This window comes from Schistocerca nitens, chromosome 4, assembly GCF_023898315.1.
Source record: "Schistocerca nitens isolate TAMUIC-IGC-003100 chromosome 4, iqSchNite1.1, whole genome shotgun sequence".
Classification (NCBI taxonomy): Eukaryota; Metazoa; Arthropoda; class Insecta; order Orthoptera; family Acrididae; genus Schistocerca; species Schistocerca nitens.
Genome location: NC_064617.1, coordinates 347,320,097 through 347,341,861, shown reverse-complemented (window position 1 = coordinate 347,341,861; position 21,765 = coordinate 347,320,097). Strand labels below are relative to the sequence as shown.

Sequence of the window (21,765 nt, the reverse complement as noted above, 5' to 3'; positions counted from 1 at the left end):
CTGGCTAAGGACAGCGCTGATGGTAGTATCACTCACATCTGTGGTGATGAAAAGCTGCGCATTGGGATGAGGATGCGCGATAGTGCTGGCCTCGGCAAGAAGATTTCTCAGGGAATGAAAGAGTCAGTCATAGCAGGGGTCCACAGAACGGGCTTAGATCCGGAAGTCTTGGTGCCTGCCAAGGCATCCATCAGTGGAGCCTGAATCTCCGCAGCCCGAGGTAGATGACGGCGATAATAATTAACCGTTCCCAGAAAGCGTTGGAGCTCTTTGAAATGTCTGGGTAGGTTTAGTATTGTCTGTACTTTGTCAGGGGGCGGTGAAATGCCGTCGGCAGAGACCCATAAACCAAGAAAAGTGACAGTGGGTTGATGTAGCTGCAATTTGTCCTGGTTGGTCTTGATGCCAGCTGCCGCGAGAGTGTCCATAACAGTTTGCACATGTCGAATGTTGTCCTCGATGGAGGAGCTGAACACAAGAATGTCACCAAGATATGCAAAGCAGAATTTTAGGGCGAATAGCACTTCGTTGATGAAGCATTGCCAGGTCTGGGTTGCGTTTTTTAGCCCAAAGGGCATGAATCGAAACTGAAATAACCCGATTGGGGTGGTGATTGCTGTCTTCTCGATGTCTTCAGGAGCCATGGAGATCTGGTGGTAGGCTCATTTGCAATCAATGACAGAGAACGTGGTCGCACCTGCGAGGGAACTGGTAAAGTCGGCAATGTTGTGAATGGGGTAGGTGCCCACAATTGTTCATGCGTTTAGTCGATGGTAGTCTCTGCACATGCACCAGGACCTGTCTTTCTTGTGTGTCATATGAATGGGCATAGACCAACTGCTGGCAGAGTGTTCGATGACGCCGGAGCTTAGAAGTTCAGAAATCTGCTTTTTAAGGTTGGAGAGGCGCTCAGGACAAAGTCGACGAGGTTTACTGGAGATTGGGGGGCCTGGTGTGAGGCGAAGCTCGTGAACTGTGCCATTGGTGACGACGGAAATGTTGCTGGTGGTACGGGAGGCGGTCTGTTTACAATGTGAGGCGGACGGTGCAGGCGAGGCGAGGTCGTGGTGTTTGGAGCCACTTGGCGGATCCGACGGGAGCCAAGGCGGCGAAGTGTCCCAGGAATCAATGTGACAAGATGGCCGCCGGCCCGAAGCAGTGGCACCGTAGTTGTGTGAGCTCGGTAGAGCTTGTGAAGCGTTAGTGAGTCCACTGTCCGAGGGTGCAGCCTGTGGCAGCACGGTCATGGGCGAAGCACGAGGCGTGAGTTCTCTGCTCGTGTTGTCAGTGGCGGTCGCACGGCGGCGCGCAGAAGCCGAAGTTGCATAGTTTGAGGTGCTTTCCGCAAGGTGAGGCGTAGGAGCTGTCAGTACGGGAACACGTGATGCTCATCGCGCATGCGCACTCGTGTCCGGCCAAGTGTCAAATGCTGTCGTGTTAGGGGGGTGTGGTCCTGTGGAAGTGTCAGTACACGTTATGGTAGCACAGTTGCGAGGGGTAGCGGGAGGTAAGCACACAGAGGCTCGATTGCTGGGACTATAAGCAGATTCGGCACACTTACTGACCTTGCTTTGTCCTTGCTGCAGTGTCTGTAATTCCTTTGCTGCGTCAGATAGCTGGAGCTGAGTTTTGTGGAGCTGGAGGGAAAGCTCGAAGTTTTCCTTGCGTAGGCGAGCGACGTTTACGAGCTCGACAAGGCACTTGTATGTTGTTTCTTGTAACGTCGTCGACAGAGCCGAACATGTATGGATGAGATGAGCCCGGACCGATGTGTCACGGGGGGGTTTGCTCGACGGAGCACAGGGGAAGTGAGTTTTGGACAGGTGATGAAACATGGTATTTCGCACTAGGTCTGGTGAAAGTTTTTGGCGTTGCAAGAAGTCAATGCCTAGTATAGGTTCCTCAATATTGCACCCTAAAAAAGTCCACTCGAGTTTGCAGTTTGCGGAGAGTGAGACGATGTGGGAAGTTGAACCCGAGCATTGTAGTTTAGCAGTATCCACAGCTTGCAGTGAAGTACGATGAGGGCGGGAGTTCGACGACACTAAGGACGTAGGCAGCAGCGAAACATCGGCGCCTGTGTCCACTAGGAAAAAGTATCCCGACGAAATGTCTTTAATATAATGTCGTCCATAATTATCCAATTGTTCCTGGACATAATGGTGCACTGGGAGGTGCCTGTGGTGTTGTGCGCAGGAGGCGGCACTCGGACCTACCTGCGATTAGCGTTTGGGAAGCAGCAGGGTGGTCTTCAGTTCCATGCCGCCTCACCAAACCGTGTGTGGAAGTAACAGTATGGGTAGTGCGGCTGCATTTCCTGTGGAAAGAGGCGGTGGCCGAGGTTCGGAGGCCACAGCCGGTTCGGTTGCAGGAGGGGGCATGACCGATGGCGGAGCCGGTGACGTCCCAGCTGTTTGTATACTGCGTCCCGGAGCGAGCAGAACGGTCGGTACAGTGCGGCCCCGGCCGCGGGCCGAGGAGCCTGAACCTGAGACTTTCCAGGTAGGCAGTGGCTGGCGAAATAGAGCAGTGATGCCTCATGTAGTTTGTCACTAATCGTCATTCGTTGCTCAACAGGTTCGGGAGACCCCTGAGCCAGAGCAAAGCGGATGTGGGGAGGTAGTTTATCTGTCAAGATGGCGAGGAGAGCTGTGTCAGAGAGTAGATCGTCACTGACCAGGGCCCGTAGCCATCTCCAAAGTAGTGAAGGGTTGTCGTTGCCTAGTTGCTCAACGTGGAGCACTTGCCATATTGCTGCCTCAGTTGAGCGCGGAAGCCGATGTAGAACTGTCTTTTTGGCTAGAGTGTACTGGGTAGCTGAGTCCGGGGCGTCGACCAGGTCAGCAATCAAGTCCTCCTGGTCGTGCAGGTGGGTAATAAGACACAGAAATCTGGTTGATTCGTCGAGTTTGAAATGGTCGAACACATTGTCCACAATTTTGAACCAGGTTGTTGCCCTGTCGGGATTGAACGGCGGCAGCGTCGGTAAGCGTTGTAGAACGTTCGGAAGAACAGGGTGAGTTGAATTCGTCAGGGCACTACCTGAAACGAGCTCTTGTTGCTGCAGTATTCCAGGAGAGTGTGTCCCCAGGGTATGTGGCGACGACGCCTGGTCGGGTGGCAGCGTGAAGGTGACGCGTTGTGGTTGAGCGCGATCCGTCGCGACACGGAAAACTGACGGGGTGAGACACCGTAGTGTGTCAATTGTGGTTGCGGAAGTTCGACTGGAGCCGGCGCAGGGGCAACAGGTGAGAAAAAGTTCGAAGTTTGAAAACGCGTGCCAGTATGCGGAAAACTTGACGTGCGATCAGAGTCGGACCACTTGTGTTGCAGGGAGGCTGCGGAGGTGCGGGCTGTCCAAAAGCACAGTGAGGAAAATGATGTCGAACGTTGGGCAGAATGTGTTGATGTTCACTGTTCATAGTCACTTCACTCAAAACACTGTGCGGAAAAGGTGAATGTCGTGGCACAAAACACTGAGGCATAGCAGTAGGACAGAGATAGAGGTCACGCACAGATAACAAGCCGTTGTTCCTTTTGCAGGCCGAGGTATTGAAGCAGGAAGACATGTGCTGATGCTGAACCAAGGCAGGCGCGGGCGTGGTCGGATGCTGAGGAGGTTGACCTGTGAACAAAGCAGTTCCAGCCACGTGGCAGGAATCCGCGTGGTACAGCACGGATTGCGGCGTGGCAAACCGTTGTCCTGGCGGTGGTAGGTTATCCAACGGAGCATTTGCAGAAATCGGCATTGATTCCACACTGCACGGAGATCCGTAAGAGGTAACTGCACCGTCGATGAGGGAGGGCACATGTGGCGGGAACAAAGGCGTCTGATAGCCGGAGTCATGCACACTCCTAACCCCACTTATTGTTGCAGGCACGAAAGTGTCCGCCGAAATCGGCGTAATCGACGAGTGAGAGGCATCGTGTTGCAGTCCTGGCGGGTGTACATCGCCCGCAACACGATGCATGTCGATCACAAAATCCTGCGTTAGGCGTTGGGCTGAAGCCATTGTTCGAATGTTGTGTTGATGTAATACACGCGAAAATAACCGACGCAAAGGCCGCGGACACAGTAAAACGTGGAAAGCGGAATACGTTACAACTCGGGGTCACCAGTGAGGTGAATACTCGGGTGAGATACACCAAACAACACCTTATCATCAGCAGTTCATTTATTTACTTCTTCACACAAGTAAAGCTACAGAGAACTGGATGCGGGAACTACACAAAGATAATGACTTCATGAGTACGTGTATCGATCTTTGCAGTTGTACCACAGAGGTTGCACGGTAACGTGAAAGCTAAATGTAAATACACTCCTGGAAATTGAAATAAGAACACCGTGAATTCATTGTCCCAGGAAGGGGAAACTTTATTGACACATTCCTGGGGTCAGATACATCACATGATCACACTGACAGGACCACAGGCACATAGACACAGGCAACACAGCATGCACAATGTCGGCACTAGTACAGTGTATATCCACCTTTCGCAGCAATGCAGGCTGCTATTCTCCCATGGAGACGATCGTAGAGATGCTGGATGTAGTCCTGTGGAACGGCTTGCCATGCCATTTCCACCTGGCGCCTCAGTTGGACCAGCGTTCGTGCTGGACGTGCAGACCGCGTGAGACGACGCTTCATCCAGTCCCAAACATGCTCAATGGGGGACAGATCCGGAGATCTTGCTGGCCAGGGTAGTTGACTTACACCTTCTAGAGCACGTTGCGTGGCACGGGATACATGCGGACGTGCATTGTCCTATTGGAACAGCAAGTTCCCTTGCCGGTCTAGGAATGGTAGAACGATGGGTTCGATGACGGTTTGGATGTACCGTGCACTATTCAGTGTCCCCTCGACGATCACCAGTGGTGTACGGCCAGTGTTGGAGATCGCTCCCCACACCATGATGCCGGGTGTTGGACCTGTGTGCCTCGGTCGTATGCAGTCCTGATTGTGGCACTCACCTGCACGGCGCCAAACACGCATACGACCATCATTGGCACCAAGGCAGAAGCGACTCTCATCGCTGAAGACGACACGTCTCCATTCGTCCCTCCATTCACGCCTGTCGCGACACCACTGGAGGCGGGCTGCACGATGTTGGGGCGTGAGCGGAAGACGGCCTAACGGTGTGCGGGACCGTAGCCCAGCTTCATGGAGACGGTTGCGAATGGTCCTCGCCGATACCCCAGGAGCAACAGTGTCCCTAATTTGCTGGGAAGTGGCGGTGCGGTCCCCTACGGCACTGCGTAGGATCCTACGGTCTTGGCGTGCATCCGTGCGTCGCTGCGGTCCGGTCCCAGGTCGACGGGCACGTGCACCTTCCGCCGACCACTGGCGACAACATCGATGTACTGTGGAGACCTCACACCCCACGTGTTGAGCAATTCGGCGGTACGTCCACCCGGCCTCCCGCATGCCCACTAGACGCCCTCGCTCAAAGTCCGTCAACTGCACATACGGTTCACGTCCACGCTGTCGCGGCATGCTACCAGTGTTAAAGACTGCGATGGAGCTCCGTATGCCACGGCAAACTGGCTGACACTGACGGCGGCGGTGCACAAATGCTGCGCAGCTAGCGCCATTCGACGGCCAACACCGCGGTTCCTGGTGTGTCCGCTGTGCCGTGCGTGTGATAATTGCTTGTACAGCCCTCTCGCAGTGTCCGGAGCAAGTATGGTGGGTCTGACACACCGGTGTCAATGTGTTCTTTTTTCCATTTCCACGAGTGTACATGTGTAGAAACGAAGTTACAGCAATTGTGTGGTATGTACAGTACAGTTGAATTAGTTATGAAGCTGGAATCCCAACAATTTTTTTGTTATTTTGTGTTTGTTGAACATAATGAATGTCTGAACTAAGGAACTATAATGAAAGAAAAAAAAGAAACGCTTGCAGTCATTTTTTTAAATCCGATGAATCGTCCAGAAATCTTGTGGACAGAAACGTGAAATAATTAATTATTAAGCTGTAATCCAAAGAATTTGGGATGTTATTGGGTATTTCATGAACATAACGAAAGTCAAAAAAAGCTTGTAGTCATTCTTAAAAAATTCTATGAATCGTGAGTGATTGTGTCGACAGAAACGTGAAATAATTAATTATTAAGGTCTATTCCTAAGAATGTGGGACGTTATTGTGTGTTTCATGAACATAACGAATATCTGGAACAAGGAACCTTAACCACAACGAAAGTAAAAAAAAAAAAAAAAAAGAGAGAGAGAGAGAGAGAGAGAGGGTAGTTTTTTTTATCCGATTAATTTTGCATAAATCATGTGGACAGACACGTGAAATAGAAGTGTTTCGTATTTTTATATAAGCCAATGGACTGTACGTTACTCTTCTGGGCAGAAACGTTAAACCGAGAAATTAATGTGGTTCCAAAGATAATTCGGAATGTTGCTGGAATTTTAATTTTGCCTTCATGTTGCAGAACAACTCAGAAAATTTTGCTCTACAGAAATAAATTATTGCTGATGACTGTAATGTATAATGTAACATGTTTATAACACGTCATTATTTTTCTTGATACGCTGTATACTGTGAAATAACAATGATATTTCGTCTGTAACTGTTACATTTTAATATGTAAACAGTATCAACTATAAGAAAAGGAAGTTTCCTAGTAGTTGCCAAATGATGTTGAACACTGGCTGTCACAATGGGTGAGCTACTTGACAAAATAGCCACAACAGCCCACAGTTTTTAGCAGCATTAAGCAGTTTCACATGCTATGGTTGAATACTGTGTTTGTTTATTCTCTCAATAGACATGGTAGAAATTTTGGCGTCGTTTGGCATGATTACTATAGCTATTTCCATATTGCCTAAGAGTCATACAAAAAGTAGCTGAAAATGGCAACAGCACTCACTGCTTTCAGTTGCTTAAAATGCTGGTAAATGTGACTTACATGTCTGTTTTTTCACAGTATACAACATATGAAAAAAATAATGACATGTGTTATAAAAGGTCAGTACATTATAATCATCAGCAATAATTTACTTCTGAAGAGCAAAAGTTTCTGTGCTGATCTACAGCATGAAGGCAAAATTAAAATTCCAGCAACATTCGGAATTATATTTGGAACCACATTAATTTTTCAGTTTAACGTTTCTGTTCACAAGAATTACGTACAATCCGTTGGCTTTTATAAAAATACGAAACACTTTAATTTCTCTCTATTTCACGTTTCTATCCACATGATTTATGCACAATTAATTGGATGTTTTTTTAAATGACTAGACGCTATTTTTTACTTTCGTTATTGCTATGGTTCCTTTGTTCAGACATTCATTACATCAAGAAACACACAATAACATCGAAAACTGTTGAGATTAAAGCTTAATAAGTAATTCAACTGCAGTCACTTCGTTTGTACACGTTTATTTAAATTTAGCTTTCACGTTACCGTGCAACCTCTGTGGTACAACTGCAAAAATCGATATACGTACGCATGAAGTCCATTATGTTTATTTACATCACGATGACGTAGCGTTACGTCACAATGACGTAGGGCTCTGCTCGTCTAGAGTGAGATGAATGCTACTCTTTTTTGCGCGACGTCAAAGATCTTTGCCAAATATGTTTGACTAATATTTGATCAAATCTTTGAGAAGTAATTTCATAGCGTAAACCCTGCCTCACAGCTTGGTGGCTAGTAGCTGATTTCAGATTTTCTTGTTGGGGATTTTCGGCGTTTTTTGTTTTTTTTTGCAGCTAAATACGTTTTCATAAATGCAGAGAAAAAACTTTTTTTCTAGTAGATTTTCTTTTATACTAGCTGTTTGTGAAAGCATTATTTCTATTGATTACTTCGTATTCTAGAAATCAAATGGAGCAAAGAGGCGTTAAGCGCCTTAATTCAGGCGTACAGCGAGGAAAGGTGTACGTATGACTCGCTGTATTATAATACAATAAGTGGGCAATCGTTTCTTTCTGAGTAATATGCATATAACGCCACACGGTGATTTTCGATTTGTATCTTAATGCCGTAGCTTGCGGGCGTGCATGTTTGTTTTGATTGCATCTCCTGTTTATTTCAACATGCCAGAAAAGACAAACTGGAAGTGATAGGCGACGAAGTACGTGCAGTTTCGCCCTGTGCGATAGACGAGGTCTGAAAAACTCTGTGTAGCGCTTATATACCGTATATTCAAAACTTGGACAAATAACACAAGTACACCTTTAAGTATTAGTCCCATCAAGTGCTGCAAATTGCAGTGCATGCTTCCTCAACGACTTTTGAAATGGTGAACTGTGCTACTCTGTGGCTAAAAGCTAGATCCTTAAAAGATTCCCCATTCGCCAGGAAACGTAATGTTACAACCAGCCTGCAACATAACAGGGCTGTCGGGTTCAGCTAAACTGGTGGCTGTCCGACCTTTGCTTAACGTAATTCAGAAGAATAAAGACCTTCAGTTCAGCAACAATAACTTTATTGCGAGCGCGTATCTGACGACGCCCGGTATGCATGGACTGATCGGAGTTACAAAATTTGCTTCCGGCCTCTACAGAAGGATCCTTAATCTTGGGAAAACTTCCGTAGTTATTGGAGAGAAAACAGTACTCGTCCACACAAGCCAGGAGGCACGGAACTACTAATTAACTCAAAAAACAAGGCATAATAATAATAAACATAACGTATATAAAAACTAGAAAACACAGCGCCTCTAGAGGCTGGGCGCGGAACTACACAGACGTCGTGTACAGTAATTACGACCGCACAGCACTGCACTGACACACGCGTGCACACACACACACACACACACACACACACACACACACCGGCGAGCTTGAATTAGCGCGCGGCAGCGTCGCTACATCAGCCCCCCGGGCGGAAGCGGAGCGTCGGCGTCGAGATGGATGTTGTGTTGCGTTGGGCGGCGTATGTTGAAGAGCCGGCGCCGGAGATGTGGCGTCAGTGTCTGGAACAGCGGTAGGTGGATGCCCACGACGAGGTGCCGCTAGTGGCGTGTCAGGAAAAACATACGCAGGTTTAACCCGATTCAACGCAACAGTCGTGGTTTTGCCGTTCACTAGGATATCCATCGTGTGGGCACTGCGCCGTAGCACTTCATATGGACCAGAATAAGGAGCTTGTAGAAGCGGTTTAACGCCCTCAGTGCGGAGCATGACGAGACGACATTGTTCCAGGTCCTGGTGCCAGAAAGTGGGTGGGTTGCCATGACGTGTGGCTTTCGGAGGGCGAATCTTTGATACGTGGTCCCTCAAGCGTCGCAAGAAATCCGGCTGGCCAGTAGCAATTGTCTCTGTGGCATCAGCGTCTACAAAGTCACCAGGAAGGCGCAGTGTTTCTCCATAAACCAGTTCTGCCGCTGACGACCCCAGGTCTGGTTTGAAAGTCGTCCGTAAGCCTAACAAGACCACTGGTAGTGCGGTTGTCCAGGTTTATTCGTGGCACATCAGCGCGGCCTTCAAACAACGGTGCAAGCGTTCGATCATTCCGTTGCTTGCTGGGTGATAACTTGTGGTCTTATGGTGGGTGTAACCACAGAACTTGGCCAGCTGTGAGAACAGGTCTGATTCAAATTGCCGTTCGCGGTCAGTGGTAATATGTAGTGGGCACCCAAAGCTTGCCAACCAAGTCATTGCAAAAGCGGAAGCTAATGTGTCTGCTGTGATATTATCCACCGGCACTGCCTCCGGCCAACGTGTAAAACGGTCGATCATTGTAAACAGATACCTTTGTCCGTTCGAAGGTGGAAGTGGTCCGACTACATCCAAATGAACGTGGGCAAAGCGGGCGGTGGTATCAGGAAAATCGCCGATCGGTGCGTGTACATGGCGGTTAATCTTGCAGCGTTGGCACTGAAGACAAGATCGGACCCACTCGCGGCAGTCTTTTTGCATGCCCGGCCACACGAAACGTTGTGATACTAGGCGGAATGTCGGGCGTACCCCTGGATGGCACAATCCATATACTGTAAAAAAGTCTTGTCTTCTAAAAGCCGGCGTCAGAAAGGGACGAGGTCGGCCGCGAGAAACGTCGCAGTATAGCTGTGTATCTTCCCCCGGAACATCAACGAGTTTCAGTTGCAATGCCGGAAGCCGTATCTTTAACATAGGCAAGCAGTTCTTCGTCGTCTCTCTGTGCCTGTGCCAGTGCAGGAAAGTCTATGGTACTGGAAGCACTGCTGATCCGTGATAGGCAATCCGCAACAATGTTGTCGATCCCAGAAATATGTGTAATGTCGGTAGTAAACTGGGCCACGAACTCAAGGTGATGAAATTGACGGAGGGAGCAGTTGACACTATTCCGACGGAAGGCGAACGCGAGTGGCTTGTGGTCTGTATATATCGTGAATGTTCGCGCTTCCACTTGGGGGCGGAAATATTTCACTGCTTGGTATACCGCCAGGAGCTCACGGTCATATGTGCTCCATTTTCTCTGTGCAGGCGAAAGCTTGTGGGAATAATACTCCAGTGGCTGCCATGCGTTGTCCGACCGTTGTCGTAACGCGGCTCCGATCGCCGTCTGGCTCGCGTCTACGACGATTGCTAATGGCGCGTCGAGCCGTGGGGGTGCGAGAAGCGCTGCGTCGGCCATGCTCTTCTTTGTTGCCTTGAACGCAGAACACATGTCCTCTGTCCACTGTATCAGAGACGTCCTATTTACTTTAGGGTCTGATAATGCCGCCGTCAAAGGTTCCTGCAGCTCCGCAGCGTGGGGAAGGTGTCGTCGATAAAAATTAAGCATCCACAAAAAACGACGTAATTCTTTGATCGTAGTTGGTCGGGGTAGTTGCAAGATAGCGTCCACCTTCTCGGACAGAGGAAGAGAGCCTTCAGCAGAAATCTAATGGCCAAGAAATATCACCTCTGACTGCCCAAAAACACACTTGTCCACGTTCAAGACGACACCGTAACGCTCCAAACGCTCGAAAATCTCTCGCAGATGTTGTCGGTGTTGTTCATGGTCAGCAGAGAACACTAACACATCGTCCAGGTAGGCGAAACAAAACGGCAACCCCTGGAGAACCGAGTCTATAAACCTTTGCCAGGTCTGAGTGGCATTGCGTAAACCGAAAGTCATAAATTTGCTTTCAAATAAACCGAAAGGCGTTATTATTACAGTCTTTGGAATGTCGTCATTGGCCACCGGAATCTGTGTATACGCTTTAGCGCAGTCCAGAACTGTGAACACCGCGGCACCATGTAAAGCGTGATTATAATCCCTCAGTAACGGAACGGGATATCTGTCCGGCACTGTTCGCGCGTTAAGCGCACGGTAGTCACCGCATGGGCGCCAAGCTCCACCCTTCTTCGGAACAAGATGTAATGCGGAGGACCACGGGCTCTTAGATGGCCGCATTATGCCCTCGCAAATCATGGCGTCAAATTCCGCCTTCGCTATCGACAATCGGTCCGGAGCGAGACGCCTAGGTCGGCATGCTACTGGGGGACCATAAGTCGTTTGAATGTGATGCACCGTGTCATGTGGTATGAACCTGGGAGCGCCGGGCGGCCTGGTCAAGTTCGGATAGTTAAGCAGTAATTCAGTGTACTCACCCTCCGTAGCATGGACCAACTTGACACCGTGCATTGCGGTGTTGCGACGGAAACCCGTGACTGCGAAGCCAGTGACGCTGTCTACCAAGCGTGCGTTCGCGACGTCCGGCAGCAGGTGGTAGTGCGCCAGGAGGTCAGCCCCGACGATCGCCTCCGTGACGTCAGCCACTGTAAAATTCCACTCGTACGCGCGACGTAGGCCGAGATTAAGCTCCATCCTCTATGTGCCATATGTTGCGATGGAAGAATTGTTGGCAGCCGTCAGACGGAAGGCAGTTGGCGGCCGGCAACGATATATGGCTGTTCGTGGTATGATACTCAGGTCCGACCCAGTGTCAATTAAAAACTTTACGCCGGAACTCCTATCGGTAACAAACAGGCGCTTGGAGGATAACTGGCAGTCGGTTGCGCCTATTGTCGACCGCCGGTGGTGTTTGGGTGCGAGCATGGCGATGTGCACTTCCTTGCCTGATCGCCGAATCGTCGGTGGTACCAGCACAACGGTACCTCGCCTTGCGGAGTGGTAGTACCGCCGGAAGATCTGCTTCTCGAACGCCGCCGTCTGTATCGGCTTCTTCTATTGTTGTCGTCGTCACGTGCCAGCAGCGCACTGACCTGGGCGCACAAAAGCTCAACCTTGGCCGCGAGTGAATCGTGGTCGGCCCGTGCTACAGACGCGGTTCTATTTGTACTGTTGTCCAACGCCGCAACTGCGCTGACCTGAGCGGGTGTTATCGCGTCCTGAATCCGGTCTGCTAGCTGCGCCACGTCATCCAGCGGTATGTCCGTTTGTGAGGCGATAATGGCTTTTATTTGCGGCGGCAACCTACTGGCCCGCATCTCGTGGTCGTGCGGTAGCGTTCTCGCTTCCCACGCCCGGGTTCCCGGGTTCGATTCCCGGCGGGGTCAGGGATTTTCTCTGCCTCGTGATGGCTGGGTGATGTGTGCTGTCCTTAGGTTAGTTAGGTTTAAGTAGTTCTAAGTTCTGGGGGACTTGTGACCACAGCAGTTGAGTCCCATAGTGCTCAGAGCCATTTGAACCATTTTGAGCAACCTACTGCTCCACAGCGTTCTGAGCAGACTGTCTGGCACAGTAACGGTGTCAACTTTGCTGCGTAGATGTCTCAGGTATTGAGAAGGCTTCCTGTCGCCAATTTCTTCCTGTGTCAGAACCTGACGTATCCGGTCCTCTTGTAACGCGGCCACCCGTCGAATCAACTCTGATTTTAGCCTGGCATAAGCTCCAGTCTCGGGTGGTGCTGTGATTATGTCCTGCACCTCGGCTGCGTAACGTTGGTCGAGCTGGCTCACAATCAGCGCAAATTTGTTGCTTCGGCCGTTATTCCAGCGCAGCCAAAACTTGCCTCTGCCTGCGCGAACCAGAGTACTGGGTTGTCGGGTCAGAACGGCGGCAAACGGACTGCAGTCCTGGACAGGACCTGCTGTTCGGTCATTATGTGCTCGTTACTTGCGTAGTTCACGCCTGCTTCTTCTTAATCACGTCGGTTTCTGCTTGGATCACGTCGGGGTCACCACTTGTCGGGTTCAGCTAAACTGGTGGCTGTCCGACCTTTGCTTAACGTGATTCAGAAGAATAAAGACCTCCAGTTCAGCAACAATAACTTTATTGCGAGCGCGTATCTGACGACGCCCGGTATGCATGGACTGATCGGAGTTACAAAATTTGCTTCCGGCCTCTACAGAAGGATCCTTAATCCTGGGAAAACTTCCGTAGTTATTGGAGAGAAAACAGTACTCGTCCACACAAGCCAGGAGGCACGGAACTATTAATTAACTCAAAAAACAAGGAATAATAATAATAAACATAACGTATATAAAAGCTAGAAAACACAGCGCCTCTAGAGGCTGGGCGCGGAACTACACAGACGTCGTGTACAGTAATTACGACCGCACAGCACTGCACTGACACACGCGCACACAGCACCCACCCACACCCACCCACCCACCCACCCACACACACACACACACACACACACACACACACACACACACCGGCGAGCTTGAATTAGCGCGCGGCAGCGTCGCTACAGGGCGTTTACTGGTGTTTTATCAGTGATCTAGGCTAGTATAATCACAAAACGTATAAACATATGATTTACTTCTTACTTTCGAGAATGTGAGATAGCCTCCCTCATGACTGCGTCACACTTGCTAAATCCGTCTTCTATCATAATCAGCAGCTTCTCGAAACAGGCCATGTCCATCCTAACGAAGTTCCGAAATTATTGCGGATCTTCGGGCCTCAGTTCTTTCATTAACATTAAATATATTCAATATTTTCAGCCAGTGTCGAACCCAACTGTCACTGCCAGGGCAATAGCTTCAAAAACAGATGGATCCTCCATGTGCAATTTGCTGTATAAATGTAAATTTCTATATGCATATACCTATGTGTCCCAGCGTCGTAACATAAAACTGTTGAGTTTGTAATTCAGAACAGTACTTAGCTACATAAGAGAAAAACACTTAATAAATAATGGTAAAAAACAATTTCTTATTAAATAGCAACCTTGAGCTCAGAGAAATAATTTGAACGTATGACGCGCCAGTATATCATACATCGCCCTTGGGTTGCGCGCGGTAGAACGAACGACTTCGTAAAGCCCGGTCCACACGCAACGATCTGTCTGCGCAGACATTGGCGCAGATGTCTGTACATGCAAAAGATCGCTGCAAATGTAGTGTGTTCACACGACACAAACCCCAATCTACTACTCGCCCGCCATCTGTCGGTCTAGAAAAGAAATGTCAGTGGCAAGCGACTACGCTCGCCGTAAACGTCAAAAATTTAATTCAGTTATTTTGAAATATAGAAATGGAGGAAGTTCTGTTGTGGTCTGTGTTCACAACGTGTGTTGCAAAAAACGTTCAGACCAACCACAGGAAACAGAAAGCAGTCAAAATGGTGTAGACAGTGGCTGCTAAAGCGAAAGCAGTTTTCTCACGTAAATTTACTGCGAGATTTGCAGGGCGAAACTTTTCGGTAAACAGTTCGCAACGAATTTTTTAATTTTTTTATTACTGTTTCACTGTTTACCGAGGCGTCAACCGCCCGCAATTTTTCAATTAGAGCATTGTATAGTGCTGTCTTTTTGTCTCGGTCACTATAATCTTTACTTTTAATCTTCCACATACATGGGTGGTTTCTATATATTTCGACGAATTCACTAACAAACTCTCGAGAACACTGACGAGTATCAGCCATTTTAATGCCCTGTGCGCACAAATACAAACACAGACTGAGCAAACATCTGTTTCGCGCCAGATTTGCGGCGATCTCCTGTCCACACGCTCCAACTTGTCTGCGCAGATGTGATTTGAACCCACAGATTTGAGAGGTTTCGCTCAAACCTCCAACTCTCCTCCACACCTACAAATCCTTAATCCGTCCCATCCTCTGTTACGCCAGTCCTGCCTGGATATCTGCCCCCCCCCCCCCCAAATTCTATCAGTCCCTCCAGATCCTTGAGCGTCATGCACTCTGCCTTGCCTTCCGTATCCGCCTCCCGTCCCCCACGCGGATCCTCTATGATCTCATTCCTTTCCCCCATCTCCTCCTATTCCTCGAACATATCCGCATCCTCTACACCTCCCGCCGTCTTGAACCCCCTCACCCCCTGGTTGCTCCTCTCCTCTCCCATCCCCGCCCCCTGCCACGTTTTCACCGTTGTGTCCCCCCTACCCTCCATCTCTACACCCTCCATCTCCTTTCCCAAGGTGGCTTCCGTCAACTCCCCCTCCCGGATGATGCCCTCTCTCCCTCCATTTATCCTTCCTATCAACTCTGATCCTCACTCCCCCTCCTTTCCTCCGTCCTTTCCCTGGGCTCCCTCTTCCTCCCCCCCTTCCCTCCTGTGTTTTCTCCCCGCCCATCCTCCCCCTAGGTCCCTTCTCCCCCCCCCCCCGAGTCCTTTTGCATTCCCCTCCTCTGCCTTCCCCACTCCCTGGCCCGTCTGCTCAGCGCCCCCCACCCCTCTTATGGGTCCTCATTCTCCACTGGCTTCTTTCCCCCCTCCCACCCTTCCCCTTTTCCTCTCCTTCCCCCCTTTTTTTATTTCTCCGTCATCTGTCCTGTTTCCCCCCCACCTGCTCTCGGCTGTGGTATGGCATGTTTGTGCCCACTTTTTAGTGCCGTGTTTAAGTGAGTGTTCAGTGTTGTGCGTCCTTCCACAGTGATGCGAACAGAAATCATGCTGTCGCTGGGTGTGCATTTTATATTTTGCGAACAGAAACCAGACTGTCGCCGTGTTTTTTAACTGTCTGTCTGTTATTTTTCTGCTTCTTGTGTATTTTCTTAGTATCATCAACCCTGTATTTTATGTTTTAAGTTCTAGAATTTTCTGCCATTTTACCTTTAAATCACCGATTTTGTCGCCAACTATTATTTTTTTCTTATCTTCATCTTTTTAACACAACTTCTGTAGGCTGAAGAGCGGCGTACATAGTAAGCTGCTGCCAGCCCGCCCCCTTCGGGGAAAAAAAAAAAAAAAAAAAAAAAAACCCTCCAACTCCAACTTCCAGGTTTGCACACACCTCAGGTTGGTGCAAATCTTCTGTCCACACGTAACGATCTGTCTGCGCAGATGTGATGTGCGCAGACATTTGCACAGACAGATCGTTGCGTGTGGACGGGCCTTAAGACATCAGACAATTCTATTTTCTTTCCGCGCGTATCGTCTGCTGCTGCGCATGCGCGCTGGGTATATCTCGCCCCGCGTGGATGGTGTGTGTTACGTCCTTGCTTCAGATACCTGTTGAGTGTTGATTATTATATTCATACATTGCAATAGATAGATTATAGTAATAAATGCTGTGGTTGTAGGCTTATTAATACGGAATGTTATGTTTTGTTGTAACGTACAAAATAGTTAACGATGGCTTTTGATCTGTACCCTAAGAGGGACGGTGAGGAATTTCCATTTTGCCTCTTGAACAGCGGTAACCTAAATGATTATGCGTCTGCCTTAATTCATATTTTATCAAGTAAAGAAATTCGAAATAATGACGAGAGAAAAGTTGCTACGTTGGTAAGTTGAAAGAGTGTTTTTCTTTTCTTTTAGGAGAATTCAGTAAAAATTGTGACTGGCTCTTTATTGCTCCCTTAAATTTATTTTCGTAGAGCTATTTACGTATTCCAGTGGACACGCCATTGTGCTTACCATCTAGATATCATACACGTGTACTAGCGTACCGTATACAATACAACACACAGTGGTTTAATACATAATATTATACAGTACATCATTATTTACAATACAAGAATTAAAAAATTATGATTTTGTGACGTATCATTTAATTTTACATAAGTGGTATAGTACAACGATTCGATCTAGTGAGAATTCACATTCTTATATTAGTTCACTTTCTGTTTACATGGCAAACAAAATTTATTTTTCCAAGGGTATACTGTGGCTCAACATCTGGTCATTTATTCTACCAAACAATATAATTGTCTCTCTGCCGGAAATTTTATTAGTGTTCCAGGGAAAGTCTTCTCAGTTTTGAGGCTTTGTAATTCTGCAAACAATACTATTATTAATTTGATTCTGGAGTATTTTGAAAACTGTGTAGTTTATGAGAAAGGCACTGCAATTTTTTCTGTTCCTTGCCATTTGGATTTCGGGTCTCAGTTGTCCCCAATTTAGCATCTAGTGATAGTCACACTGGTCCTAAATATTTGGTGTACAGTGATTAAAATGTTAAAATATTGAGATTCTTAAAACAATTTCTACAAGATCGGTTTTGTTCCTTTGCCAATATATCCAAATCAGTTTTTATGTAGTGTGAGCGTTCTTTTTATTCCTGCAATGATAGAGTTCCTCCATACTGTGATTCCATGTTGCATGTGTGGCTCAAAAAGTCCATGATACACAAGATGCCTTGAAATACATACAAAACTAATTGATTGCAAAGTTTGTTGAACACACCTTATTGGAAATAGTGTTTATCTGCTGCTTCCAATTTCGCTCACTGTCTATTGTTGCAGCCTACCTAAAAACTGTTATTTGCCTGTTTGGCATATATGCTGTGCACATTATGTTTTTCCAGAAAAGCAGTTGAGCATTGCTAATATTTTTGAGCAGCCTGATGCTAAAGGGATCAATCCGTAATCTTAGTATAACTATGCTTTCCTTGTTTGTACACAGGTACAATTTTCATTAAGTTGATGGGGATTAAAGAAGCGTCTGATTCCACGTCTGCTTTTTACACATGATGTCATCAATACGGCGACCATGCTCAGCATATCCAATATGGCGCTTATGACGTCACTACATAAACAAGACAACAAACACGAAAATACATATAACTACAACAATAACATCTCCCTCCAAAAATGTAATGAAACTAAGAGGACAAGGGGGTAATTTTGGGTTTTAGGGTGGGGACAAGCTAAACATAAACATAAAAAAGACACAGCACGATTCCAAACCACAAAAAAACGGCGACAAAAAAAAAGAATGACACAATATTATCACATTCCACTGCACCCACAAAATCCACCTATCTAGCTCAACCGCAAATGTCGATACCACAAAATACACCTACAACTACAAAAATTGTAATCGGACACTTCCCTTGAGCTATATAGATCAACCACAACTATCGCTAAAACAATAAAAATGGAATCGGACACTTCCCTTAACTTACATAGGTCAGACACAGCTGATGATACCGAAAAACATACACACACAAACAAACAAAAAAGAAAAACATGAAAAACTCTCAAACCACCCACTACCTACCAGCCCAACCCCCACCCCCAAATCCATCCCCACCCCCGCCCCAAGAATAAAAAAATCGCCAACAAATAAAAATCACAAAATAAATGAAACTCATTAACACATTACAACTCAAAAGCAACTGCAACAAAAAAGATCCTCACCGACATAATCATGAAACAATGCTCCCCCAGATCAAACCCCCTCGACTAACCACCCTTGGCCTGTATATCTTACTTGCTGCCCTCAGAAAAAGACGAAAAATACAGTAATGCCCAGGCCGCTATTCCACCAGCAATACTCATCTAAGTGAGGTTGCAGCTTAGAAGAGTGCCTCTTCCCCCTCACTTTGACTGATTTAACCGCTCCCAAAACCCCTCTGTTGTATTAGTACATGACCCAGTTTTGTAATTTTTAAACCCTAATCTGTGGTTTACTACAAAATGATCATAACCGTTCTTCCCCAAACCCCAGTATGATGAAAAAGCATTAGAAACTACAGTACTCCCCTCCTTGCCTCCTTTACTACTAAATGATCATAACCGTTCTTCCCCAAACCCCAGTATGACGAAAAAGCATTAGAAACTACAGTACTCCACTCCTTAATATACTCTTCAATTAACCCCACCAATTCCCTCTTGGTATGCCCCTTCAAAACCCTGAAAACTCTTTCAGCATAGCCACCCCCGGAAGTAACAGCCCGCCACATCTATAAACCAACCTGATACTTAGCCCTCCCATACTTCCTCTTCCCAAACTATGATGCGTCTACCTCAACCATCACCCCCGGCCCACCCAACTTTCCCCTATTACTTCACATACTCAGAGCACACATCTTTAGAAAAAGAAAATCAGTCTAACACCATCCTCTCACTCACTCCAGTCTTATGTGCACAAAATCTAATAGAGAACCTATAACAAAAACAGTAAGTCCTCAAAACAATCTTCTCATGGCCACACTAGATTTTTGAACCAGGAACCACGTCTAATGGAGTGCCAACGGTTGTCCTTCAGATACCGCCACATGTACCTGTCCCTGGTCCGAGACTCCGGAGCTCTCGCCAACATTATATTTTCTCTCCCGACACTGCATTTGACAATCTCTGCTTTTAATCCCAACGTCTGCAGAAACTTAATCAAGAACATCATAACCTCCCCCATCTCCACCCGCAACCTCGTGCGCTGTTGAACTTGATCATCATATCCATACCTAACAAGAACAGCCAAACAATAAATTAAACATCTTAACCACACCACAAACAGCAAATCAATTACACCTTTCGAAAACACAAAAAAAAAAATTAATTGCTAACTCACTGAAAACAATTTCAATCCTTAAGTCACTTGCTTTTAGAATTTTTTAAATCTTTGCCGGAGTCTCTTCAGTTGCCAATTTCAAGAACACTAAGTGGCTTAGTTTATCTGTGACTATGGTATGGTTACTTCCATGATTATTACTTTCATGCATTAGGTTTTCTACTGTATCTATGTAGCTATTATTCAGGTTGTTGGCAATTTTTATTTTATCTGTGCTTTTGAAACTCAGTTTCATGCTTTGTTTCATTTATCACCCATGTGTACTTTTTGTTCCTCTCTCTGTGATAATTATATTCCAGGCTGTTTTTTATTTTATTTGTTGATACTGAAATAATCTCATGTATTGATTTTGTTTTTGATTGTCTAATAAACTGCCTGTACTACATGTGATGTTCTGATGGCCTAAGACATTCCAGCCAGAAAACTCATTTTTTTCCAATTTTTACTCTCCTTTTTTTTCCAGGAACTCTTACGTTATTTAGTACGACCACCATCCATTGACTTTCCATTTGAAATCACAACAACAAATATTTTGGATGCAATTTTGATGTCCGATAAGTTTGATTACAAACATCTAGCAGCAACGGAAGCTAAATATTTAATTGCATTTACTGCAGCATTATTGGAGATAAATGCAAATTTTGACATGAAGAATGAAGTTGTAGCGTTTGTAATAATACATTTTACTTCAAATGTATGTAATGAAGGCACAGAATTTCTTCAACAACTTTGGCAGAAAAGAAGTAAGATTAATAATATTTTCCAGTTGAATCACTTCTTAAGAATAGTTGAAGGAAATATTAATATCAGGATGTTCATTGTATTGCAGACAACATTAGGCTCTCACTTGAAAACATAGAAAATCTGGCTGTGAATCTCCCACTGTATGTAGAGAGAACCATTGTAAATCTGTGTCAAGAAACTTTGATACTAGATGAGAGAGAATTTTCTGTCCTTCAAAACCAACTGGAAAAAATAGAAGTGTCTTCTCTTATTGATTTGTGCTCAAAATCACCATCTGTTTTTAAGCTATCAGCATGCATCCTTCATGAGCTTTTGGTTTTGTCCAGAGCCCATTCTAGAATGTTGTGTATCATCTCTCAATTCGTAAGGGCTGTCCTGCACCAGAAGAAAGGTAGTATAATTGAACTGTTCCCACCAGAATATCGAATGTTGGCAGTGATGATGAGTGTGGACCCAGATTTACATCCAAAGGATAACCAAGATAAAAACTTTAATAAGACAGTCACAGTTTCTGAAATAAAAAAGAAAATGGTGGAAGACAAGCGAGCTGTTGCAATGCTTATCTCATATTTTCCTAAGTGGCTATATGTGCTTCTTGAATTATACAGCATCAGGGATGGTACCTCTATAGCAGACAAGATCTGTTGGTTGCATTTATTGGACTGCATGTAAGTAACAGGCCCGTATTAACACAGGATTTCCTAGACAGTGTAATAACACTTAAAGCATAGTTCTGTTTGTTTATTGTGAAATGTAAAGCACAAAAATCAGTACTTTGTATTTTTCTTGTTTTGATATTTGTTGCAAGTGATACTTATTATTTCTTCTAAAATCTATGGTGATGCTTGTAATAAAGTACATGTTTCTGTATGCTTCTTCACCATATTGAAGTTTTAATGTTTGAAAAGTTGCAGTTACCACTTTCTAGCTGGACATTGATTAGGACAAGGCGAAACCATATGAAACAAAGGTGGGGATGTAGGGGAAGGTTCAATAGCTTTACAACTTATTGCTGCTACATTGACGGATATGCTATGCGAATTACAATGAAGTGTCTAGTAGAGCTAAACAGACTGCAAGTTTTTCACATATGTGTTGGAGCATCAGAGCAAGGTGACACAAAGATAAGGTACTGGACCTGTATTCGAGGGGTGGCTGCTCATATCCCCTAAATCATTTAACATGAATAGCAAGGTAGTGTCTTTCAAAGGGCACAGTCAAATTTCTTCCCCTTTTATCCCTCCATCTCTGATGACCATGTTGTAGACATTATGTTAAACCTTAATGTTGCTTTTCTTCCTTTTGAAGAATTGTTGTGATAAAACCACATACTGTCAGCACAAACTCTGGATCACACAGTATCAGGCAGATATTGTTGTATATGCCACTTTTCATTGATTGTTTTTTGACATTTAGGCACCATATGT

General features: G+C 46.2%; 1 protein-coding gene across 1 annotated transcript; it reads left to right on the top strand.

Annotated features, from left to right (window-relative positions):
* The first annotated feature begins 16,254 nt into the window (after positions 1-16,254).
* On the top strand, positions 16,255-21,218 carry LOC126251609 (uncharacterized). The gene is made up of 3 exons (XM_049952147.1): positions 16,255-16,585; positions 20,058-20,337; positions 20,424-21,218. Exons 1-3 carry the CDS (start codon positions 16,433-16,435, stop codon positions 21,008-21,010), a joined length of 1,020 nt encoding a protein of 339 aa, XP_049808104.1. The 5' UTR covers positions 16,255-16,432; the 3' UTR covers positions 21,011-21,218.
* The last annotated feature ends 547 nt before the right edge of the window (positions 21,219-21,765 follow it).